The 10,627-nt window shown below is 36.8% G+C and overlaps 1 protein-coding gene across 1 annotated transcript; it reads right to left on the reverse strand.

Annotated features, from left to right (window-relative positions):
• Positions 1 to 400: 400 nt before the first annotated feature.
• MRPL39 (mitochondrial ribosomal protein L39) lies at positions 401 to 9,953 on the reverse strand. The gene is made up of 10 exons (XM_035315520.1): positions 9,818 to 9,953; positions 9,320 to 9,526; positions 8,800 to 8,939; positions 8,200 to 8,299; positions 6,368 to 6,435; positions 4,996 to 5,108; positions 3,802 to 3,867; positions 2,732 to 2,885; positions 1,773 to 1,820; positions 401 to 548 (listed from the first exon to the last, which is right to left on the reverse strand). The coding sequence occupies exons 1-10, from the start codon at positions 9,867 to 9,869 to the stop codon at positions 462 to 464; spliced, it is 1,035 nt and encodes a 344-aa protein (XP_035171411.1). The 5' UTR covers positions 9,870 to 9,953; the 3' UTR covers positions 401 to 461.
• Between the last annotated feature and the right edge of the window lie 674 nt (positions 9,954 to 10,627).

The following is a 10,627-nucleotide window of genomic DNA, read 5'->3' on the forward strand; positions in this document are numbered from 1 at the left end:
TTACGGGCTTCTGTAAGTTTTTGTTTAAGACATTATTTGTCTCTAATGCAGTAGGCAAAGAAATCAGTGGAATTTCATCTGAAAACTCCAGCAAGAAATATAGCATGTAAAGAGTTAGCCTAAAAACATGGTCTTGAAATTGTATCAACTTAAAAAAGGATGGTTAAAGCACACTAATCAGAAGGAACAGTATCTGGACGTGTATCATAGTTCTTGAGATAATGATTTGCAAAATGAGTTAACACAAATGAGACTTAAAAAAAAAATCCATGCCTTTCTAACAGGGACAGAAAATTGAAATTAAAGTAGACTGAAATGTATGAGACTGGCTTTGTACCTATCCATGATTCAGGTCCACGGAACTCGGAATTAATGAAGTCAGTTTACCATGTAGCACAAATAAGCCATGTAAAAAAACAAACATTTTATTATGTACATTTAAAGGTTAATTAAAGGTTAATTTAGATTGATAAAGTTTTTTCTTCTTCAGTTCCACCTTTTTCCTCATGACTTTCTGCTGCTGCTTCCACAATTTTCTCTTCAGTGACCTGCAGAAAAATAACAAAATTGTTATTTTTTTTAAACATGACTTAACTCTAGATTCTGGAAATCCTCCTCTCACACTGTCAGTGTAGCAAGAAAGACAACTGTTGTCTCCAGAAGTAAACAGTCTGGACAAGAAGCATCTTCAAACTAATTTCATTTACAAAACAACAACAACAACAAAAAAAAAAACCATGGGTTAGACTCTGAGAACATCCTTGGATAACAAGTTTCAGTAGGCATACCATATTTTTTCTCTCTTTTGCCACAAAAGTAAATAAAATATTCGTTCTGAAGAATTCAAACCATCTGCTATTTAATTCTCGTAACAATTTCCTACGTTTAATCATGCTTTGAAAGTCAGCCTCTGCTTATATGCAGCTTATGATATTTTATCATTCCATTTATTGAAAAAAAAATGCCTTTTTGCTTTTATCCAGTCAGTATAAAGCTTCTCTTGGATAAGTCCATTTCACCTTTGGAACACAGTTTGACAGAAGAATGTTTGCAAGAAACTTTTATTTTCCATGCAGATTTTAAATGGAGAAAAATAAACTAGTGCATTTATGCAGTTTACTGAGTTAGTATTTCCTTTCATCTCCAGTAGTTTCCACCTAGGTTCATCCAATGCTAGATTTTATCCCTGCATTTAGTTATTAAAAGTATGTTTGCTTGTGTTCTCTCAAGCCTATGGCAGAAAACTTACCATTACCTAAAATCTAGGTAAGTATAAATACATTACTCCAATTTTACGTTTTTTTATTTTGTATTCATGATTAAAACAGGAAAAAAATATTTTAAGTTCTACATGTGTGGTATCAACATAAATTCTAGAGATGAATTTGAAAAATACAGACGTACTTTAAAGTGATAATTAAAAACAGATTAGGGACTATTAAAAAGCAGACAGCTTCAGTCATAGATGATAAGCCTGACATAATTTGCTCCCATTATTTGGAATAGTACACAATATCAGTTGAACAGTGCATGTTTTTTCTGAATGGTATAATACACTTCAGCAGTCAGACATCAAATACTAGAAAATCTTCTGCTACAAAGCAATTAAATTTCATGTGCATCCAATTTTCCTTCACCTGTTAACATTTCCATTCTTAAAGATACGTTACTGAGGATATTATCCATCTCTAATCATTCAAATGCTACTCTATCAGAGCATTTTATATATATATACATCTATTTTTAAGTCGTATTTCACCACTGAGACTTACCAGCCACTTTGATCTTTCCAGCAGTTTGTGCCACACAGTGTGGTGAGCCTGTAATAAGTGTCATTAAATAATATTACCGGAGGAAAAGAAAATATCTTACTATAGATAAGATTCTGACAGGTTTATAGAAATGATGTAACAAATATGTAACAATCTCTATCCAGATGTTATGGCTTATTACCTCAGTGGCCAGTTTGCCTATATTCTTTGGGAGGATTAAAGAGGGCTTGAACATACATTTACTGATCACATCCATCCGCTGTAAAATCATTGAAGGGGTAACGGGCAAAAACAGGCATTAAAATCTTATGACCCGGAATGATAAGGAAGGGTACATAAGAGAGGAGGCAAGAAAGACAGTGCCCACCTATCTCTTGTAAACATCCCCAATGGAAACAGTAACACATCTTCTAGACCACAGGCCAAGACAATATAAGTCAACAAAAACAGGAAGAAAGTCTCTTGTCTCTAGTTATATTTTCACAGAGACTTTCCTTAAGATAGATTAGTGATGGGATTTGCTGTCGTTACTAAGTTTTATTTTGGTATCATGGAAGATTCCTTCATCATGATTGTCAATTCAAAGTTCTGTTCTTTCCTGAATGAATGAACATTTCAGATGATCACCATGCACAATGAACAAAAATTCACTAAGGCATGGGGAATGAAATAGCCATGCAGCAATTGTGCAACCAAAATCATGCTTTCAGTATTGAAAAAAATAATGTTGGGGTGCTCTGATGCAAGCTTTCAAGCTCTGATTCCATAGCCACTATATAGCTATGTCAATTGAAACCCAAGTACCCAATGAGATCATCATCATGGGCCATCACTTTCTGCTACTCATCCTCCTCTCAACTGTGTATTTCTACAGTCACAGCATAGAATAAAGATCAGAAAATATGTCAAATGCCCTAACTTTAAAAGAAAAGAAAAATTACAGAAAATGAATTAGTTACCCTCAAATGAACTGGCAGGGACACACCCTGGAACCTCCTTATCAATTCAGATTGGTTAGTCTGAAGATTGTGGGCTGCTGTTATCTCATACTGGAAACAGAAACTTGTCCTTGGAATGAGAGGGCCTTCACTAACATCCACAAAGTCACCAAACCTGATGGGAATCAAGAAAAGAAAAAAAAAAATGCTATGGCAAATATAATCAAAGAGAATTACAATCCTATTTATTTTTGGTTAGCAAAAACCTATCTACAGAACACTTCAAACAGGATGAAAGAAAATCCACACAAATCCCAAAACAACTCTCAACACGTCCCTAGCTCAGTATTTCTAGGTTTCCTGAAATAAACGCAGAAGTCACATAATGTCCTAAAATTAATTTACAAAATTTAAATCCCAAGTCCAGAAAGATAATCATTTGTTTCTCAAATTTTTGAAGCCACGATGACTTTGATAGTGGGTTAATAACTTTGTCATTCACCAGGAAAAGATTTGCCTCCGAGATCACACATTCTGCAGAACAGTTTGTTTACCACCTGCACAGGTTTTCCCTTTCATGTCCTGCAAAGTTGCAAATCAATTAAGAAAAGTGAGATATGAGCAAGATGTACAGCAAAAGAATACTCAGAACAAACCTCTCCCAGCAATCAACAGGCAAGCCCATCTTACTGAACAAACTAAAGAGTAGGAGGAAGGAGAACAGACACAACGTCGTTCTAAAATTTCAAAAACCATCATGGCAAAAGCATCTCTCCTTTACAAAGATTTGGACTCCAAAATCAAGTGTGTTTTAGGCATCTGTAAAACTGAGTATCACCAGCCCAAGTGAGTCACAAATTGTAAGATTGAGCTATAATAAAAGCTTCCTTCCTCCAGCCTGAGAACTTTACATCTTACACTGTTTTCCAAAAGTCAGCCCCATTCCCATCTCCAACACTTGAACATAAGTGCTTTTATTTTTAAATTAAAAGCCATCATAAGTAACTTACTCTTTTTACTTGCAGGTACTACTTGCAATATGACTAAACTTTTCAGTGAAAAAATTACAGAATGAGTTCAGTTTTGCTCACCTATGTAATGTTACAATTCCTTCCATGTTCCGAGAAGCTTTCTGTTCTATCATCTCCATTTTGTATCTGATCAAGACAAAAAAAAGATTAAAATTTCTAACCTTTAACACCAAATTCTTGTAGGAATACTTAACAGATTGATTTAGGGAGCATTTCTTAAAGTTATGTTCATATTTATGGGACCTTTGAAAGAAATTTAAACTCTTAATTTTATATGCCAGTGTGTATTGACATGTTTCATGAAGCATGTATGTTTTCTAACAGAGTTGTGTTTTTTTTTCAGAAAAATAAAATGAACCTACTTCTACATAGAATTTTTTTTTCTAAATCATATCTAAGTTCAGAAGAATCTATCGCCATCACCTAAACTGTCTTATGAAATGTGTGGTCCTCAACAACTGGTCATCTGCAAGATGGCAAAAAGCAGTCTCTGCTCTTTCTACAACCATAGATACACATACGATGTCTGAAGTTGTTATCAGAAGTCTGCTCAGCTCCTACCTGCTGTAAATGCTTGCCAACCAACATAGTAAAGAGATGCTAGTTGGTACGTCACAAATATTATTAAGCTAAAAATAGTATTTATGTTGGTAATAACTTCAGCTTCAAGTAAAATTTTATTTTGGTTCACAAAAAGTAAAATTATTTATCATTTTCCCCCACTTCTCTCCAACCACTGAAAAGCTGTGGACCAGGTAATTTTTCCAAAACATTGCTTAAGTGGTCTGTCAGCTAAAAAAAGTGTTTTGAACAGGCCTTTCTATAACGCATTTTACCCATTTTCCCTCTGTAGAGCTCAAAAACTGCATTTCATCAAATCTGCATTTCAAGATACCAAGATATGAAAAAACTTGAATATGAAAGCCTTTCAGCAAAAGCTTAAGGTAGCTAGCATGCAAAAAGTCTAATCACCAGAGCTCCAGTTTAAAAGTATGACATCTTGAAGCTTAATATTAAACTTAGAAGTCTACCATCTTTCTATTTCTCACAAAACTACCTCCAGTAAAGGTGTTGGCCTCTAGAGAGAACATTAAAAATGTAATCAGCTAGTGGAACAAAGACAATGGAGATGTGTTTGAGTGCAATCAGAGCAGTGAGAGATGTACCTTCTTACTTCACCTATCACATCTTATGCACAGATTTAAATGAATTTATAATTGCCTTTCTAAAAGGAAGGCAAATTCATACACTTACTTGTTATGCTGAAACATTTCACGTGCTACTTTTGCTTCAACTTGCAGTGTTTCAAACGGCAGGTCTTTATAAATTAGCTTACTAGCATCCTTTGTAAGAGAATTGAAGTTGTCCTAAATAGTAATTGAAACATGTAAAATTGTCACCACTGTTTCACAGCTGTACTGAATAGACAAAGCATAGGAAACACTAAATATTTAGTCAATAAACAGACCATCTAGTATTAATCCTAAATATAAGAATACTACTGTAGAATTGTAGTTCTTACTATTTATCAGCAACATATTGCTAAGGAAAAAATGAACAGGCATTCTTCCATAAGAAACCATATACATTAATCGGAGTTAAACATCTTCTGTTTTCCTAACATGATATATGCACATGCAGTCTTGACACTGGTCAATATTCAGTTGTGTATCCTGTTTCCCACAGTTGTAATTCCAGTTATAAACAATCTCCACTCTGGTGGAATCAAAAGGAAAAAAACTACTGAATAACTATGAAATTCACTGCCTCGGTCCAGAAACCAAAGCTTTGCACACTCAAATTTGTTGATAAATAATAACCTGTGATTAAGAGAAATTGCATTTACTATGTCACTTATAAAGTAACTTATTCTGGGATATTTTAACTACAAGATCATATTGAAGAAAAAGAAATCCGTATTATACTAACACTGCTTTGTTAGCCACACACACCTCCACTTCATGAGGTGAAGAATAGGCACCATACAAGTAAAACACTTGTGATCACACCAGTTATCAAACTGTTAGAAGTTTGTACATTATTAGATTTTATAGAAGTTTGTAGATGATTGGATTTTCCAAAGAACAAGAGATATAAGCAAGCTATTAAGAAAAATTTCAGCTGAATGTGCTCACAGCTGTTTTACAACAGTAAATTGATTATGCTGCAAACTAATAGGTGAAAATACGTCCTTACTGTCAGAGGGTTCTACTCATACAAAGTCTATAAGCCTATGGATCCTATAAGACATAGATGGCACTGAAGTCCCAGCAGCCACACCAACTGTTTCTGGAATTGGTTTTCAGATCAGAGCTACTCTAGCCCTATAGGCCTAAAACTTGTAAGTATCTGGAGGACAGCTCTGGATTTAATTTCATCTGAAACAAACACAGTTTGTGGGCTCAGAGCACTCTTCAGTGAGAGCCAGTATATGATAAATTAAGAGATTTAGTTTCTGAAGTGTATTCCTGATGTAAAATAAAATACCCTAAGAAAAGGATGGGGTGAAGGAGGCAGAACAAGAACAAAAACTGCACTACCCCACTAACCTCTCCCCCTGACAAGGAAAACAATGGACAATACTGTAAGCAAAATAACTTTTTGAGCATGAAGTTATTGTGCTTACTTTTGTTGGCTGCCAGTCATTCAGTCTGTTGTCCAAAATTACATCATAACAGAAAGCTCCAGAGATCACTGCAATTCCAATTCCAACAAGAAAAACATTCATGTTTGTAATGAAGTACATATATTGCCATATTATAGTTTTAGAAATGTATTAAAACTACAAGAAAAACAGAGTCTTAAGAAATCCATAAAGTAGAAATTTTCAGCTGTGATTATACAGTCAAATAGCAGACTAAATCTGTATCATTTTCATTTCACTGAATTAGAAATATTCATTTTAAATGTGTTTTAATTTAATGTTGATATAATATACATCCATTAAAGGAAACCAACAACAACAGCAACAACAAAATAAACCTATACTGCTTCCCAAAACTGCAGCTCGCAACACTGAAAAAGACAATAGACTTCAAAAATATTTCACAGTATTTTCCGCTGCATCATATACTAAGTTTGCACCATTTAGTAAATGGTGCAACTTTTACCATTTTGTAAAGAGGAATTTATTGCATAGATAAATCAGACAGTATTAGAGCTGAACTAAGATGTTTATCCATGACACGTACTTAACACAAATTTCTGTGGTAGTCATTAGAACGCTCTTGGTGTATATTTATCAAGTTATTGACATCTTAAAATTCAAGCTTATGAACCTAGTACACTCATACTATTACTACACATACACTGTAATGATGTAGATTAGTATCTGCAAGATTATTGCAAATCCTGGTAGAACGGAAATATCCATTCCTACACCTGCCAATCAAGACAACTGCTGAAATGACTAAAAAGGGAGTGAATTGTAGGAAGACTCCAAACAACAAACCATGTTCTTATATATCAAATCTATAATTGTGTTGTAGGCTTTGTTATTTAAAACAAAAAAATATCCCATATTGGAAGGGTCCCACAAGAACCATCAAGTTCATGTAACCTCATTTCTAGGGCATTTTCTAATTTTAGTGAATCTTAGGCCACAGGTGAAGAAACGTTGCTAGCAACCAACTTCAGTAATCTTCCAACTTGATGTATAAATAGTGACTTTTAATAACTCAAGTGCTCATAGGGTTACATAGTAGGGCAAATTTCACAGAAACAGATCAAATCTTCTAAATATATTACTCATATAACTTCATAATCAAAACGCTATGCCCTTAAGTTACTAACTTCATCTATGTAGTCCAAAGTGGTCTGAAATCCAGTTACCATACAGACCAATCTTCCATACATTAATGAAGAAATTATTTTCAGCCTGATGAATGTAAGTTGAAGAAATCCTGGTACACCACATTCTTATAATAATAATAATTACTCTTCCAATAGAGCACCCAGGGGCATAGACTTGCTTGCACCTTCTTCCCTCTCCCCACCGATAATGTCAGGCCAAGTAAGACTCTGGACATTTAAAAAGTGTAGTGCAAAGCTAAAACTTTAGAAAAGAAATTTGGAAAGAATGCAAAGATTTAACATTTAATCCCCAGTATATCAACTGATAGAAAAAAACAGTTTAGGAAGATAGGCTCCTGTCTTTTCTCCATTCAATGGCCTTCAAAGCAGTCACACAGCTTAGCAGTTATGTAGAGACCACTGAGTTGTCACAGTTTAAAGCCCAGCTACTTAACATAATCAAATACAAATTCTGGATTGCTTCTATGCGCCCGTCACGTCATATACAAATAAAAGCTGCAACAACAGCACTTAATACACATAAAAATGCTAAATACCTTCAAACACTGGAAGAAAGAGCCTCTGGTTTTCTTTTATAACATAATTACACACACACTTAAAAAGCAGTGAAAGACAAGATGATCAACTGTAAAACATTCTTATCACCTGGCACTTCTGGAGCTTTAACCAGATTCACAGAGTACTCATCCTTGAATGCCCGCTTTAACACACATGCCATGATCATGGCACAGGAACGCCAGTAGGCCTATAAAGAAATTACAAAACACAGTTATTACTTAGAACTTAACAACCTATACCAGATGAACAACAGCTACCCAAAAAAAAAAAAAAAAAAAAAAAAAAAAAAACATGCCAACATTTCATTGAATTAGGCACAAACCTAGGATGTTTACCCCCCATTACTTTCTTTAGAATGTAGACTTCTATTTGGAGAGTATTAAAACATCCATCAAGATAATAAAAATTGCACTTGAAAGGCAAGCCACATGTTTCCCTTGGGATATTTAAATCTCAAATCATAGAATCATGCAAGAATATAGGTTGAAAAGAATGTCCACACACCACCTAGCCCACACTGAGGTCCAACTAACAGTAACTGTGAGGTGCCAACCAACCATTAAAAATATTGATACTTTCACAACAACAAAGTTCAAGGAAGCAGATGGACATGGAACTAAAAGGAGCACACAGAATCAAGGAGCTGCAATCAGGGTCACCTGCAACGAGGTTAAGATGGAACTTTACCTTGTTTACTTCCTCTGGATCTTCATCTTTGAATGTAAGGAACTGAATTTCGCATGACTTGGTCAAGGGTCTATACATATCCCAGACTTCACCATCCACAAGAGCTAGCACAGATTTCTTGCAATGCCATTCACTTAAGTCTGAAGAAAGTGAAAAACACATTACACGGTTATTAATATTGGTCGTCAGAGTCAGCAAATTATTCCCCTGCATTGTAACAACAATCTGCAAATGTTTTACTACTGTAAATGACTTAGAAGAATAAGCTGCAAAGAGAGCCTAAAAAAATTAATCAGTTTATGCTGATGTATTTTAAATCAATAGAATGTATTTTAGGTCATTAAGTTCACAGTACAAATATACTATAAACTTAAATACAAATACTCTGAATGCAAGTCCCTTACCTCGGTCGTTACAATGTCTATAATACTAACATTTTAAATTTGGAAGACAAATACTTCAATGGGCAGCATAATTTTCACTCTCAGTGGCACATTAGCTTAAGAGCCCATTCACTTACGCATGGCGCAGTTGTACGGAGTAGACAAGGCTTTGTTCATTATGAGCAAACTGCCAGGGTGAGATTTTCCAGTGTATTTTACTTCTATTTTCTCAATTCGCGGATAAAGAGATAGCTGTCTCTCCTTCTCTTTGGTAAAGAGCTCATTGCGCATCTGAATAATTTCCTCTGAGGTCAGTCGAGAAGCTGCTGGTGTGGAGATCAACCCTGGTAGAAGAAATTTTCTAAAGTGAGCAATAAAGAGTTTTTGAAGACTCAATTTCTGCAGAAAGGCAAGCATTCAGCAAAGTCACAGAACAAACAAAGGGAAGCAACCCTCTTAAACAGCAAAAACTTAATTTGGCGTTATAAGCGTAAAGGGGTCACCCGGCCGAGCACGGCCGCCCCAGGCACGGTCCCTGGAAGCGACAGGCACGGGACAAGCCCGCCGCCGACACGACACGACACGACACGACACGACACGACACGACACGACACGACCCCCCCGGCTCCACTCACGGCGTCCCTCCCGCCCGGCCCGCAGGCAGCGCGCGGCCCAGCGCGCCGCCATTTTCCGTCCGAGCCTCGCCGCCCCGGTGCCGCTTCCCCTCGGCCCCGCTGGAAACGGCGGCGGCAGCGGCTCGGTTCCGGCCGCCGCTCCGCCCTCGGCCGCCAGGCGGCACCGCGGGGCCGGGAGCGAGGCCAAGGCAAAGTTAGAATTCGTGAAATAAGTCAGGATTTGATCCCGTGTTTTAAAATTCACATGGCGATGGTTGTCAGCCAGATCCCCCAATGGCAAAAACAAAACGGCCACCAAGAATACAAGCGTCAAAACAGCTACACTGACACGGTGCCCTTTAAAAATAAATAAATAAATAAATAAGGCTCTAATTAAACTCAGCATCCAAAAAATTAAATGTGCTAATACCGACCACAGACAGTAATGGGCAGGGAATTTTCCACTGCGGCCGCAATGGGCTGCGGCCAGGTGAGCCCCAGGGCTGCCGGCTCCTGCTGCTGCGGCACCTGGCGCTGGCAGCCCTGCTCGCCAGGGCGGTCATCCAGAAAACCAGGCGTGAGGGTACAGAGGCTGTTCCTGCCCTTCGTCCCATTATTTGATAGAGACAGGTTTTTTGGCAAGTCAAACATCGTGCTTCCTCACTTTTTGAAACAAGTTAACTACAGGTTGTTTTTTAGCGCAGCGGGCATATGGTAGGCTACACAGTTGTGTGTATATAACAGTTTATAGTCTTGAGGTGAAAGGTCCTTAGGAAACACAAAGATGCTATTAGTACTTACACCACTATAGCTCAACTCTGCCAGTTCTAT

Source organism: Oxyura jamaicensis, chromosome 1 (genome assembly GCF_011077185.1).
Source record: "Oxyura jamaicensis isolate SHBP4307 breed ruddy duck chromosome 1, BPBGC_Ojam_1.0, whole genome shotgun sequence".
Classification (NCBI taxonomy): Eukaryota; Metazoa; Chordata; class Aves; order Anseriformes; family Anatidae; genus Oxyura; species Oxyura jamaicensis.

Excerpts from the sequence above, each read along its gene's own strand:
- MRPL39 (XM_035315520.1), bottom strand. The coding sequence starts at position 9,869 with ATGGCGGCGCGCTGGGCCGCGCGCTGCCTGCGGGCCGGGCGGGAGGGA. Across the intron at positions 5,109-6,367 it reads ATGACTGGCAGCCAACAAAA|GACAACTTCAATTCTCTTAC; the intron begins GTAAGCACAATA and ends ATTACTATTTAG. Across the intron at positions 1,821-2,731 it reads CCCTGCCAGTTCATTTGAGG|GCTCACCACACTGTGTGGCA; the intron begins GTAACTAATTCA and ends CACTTATTACAG.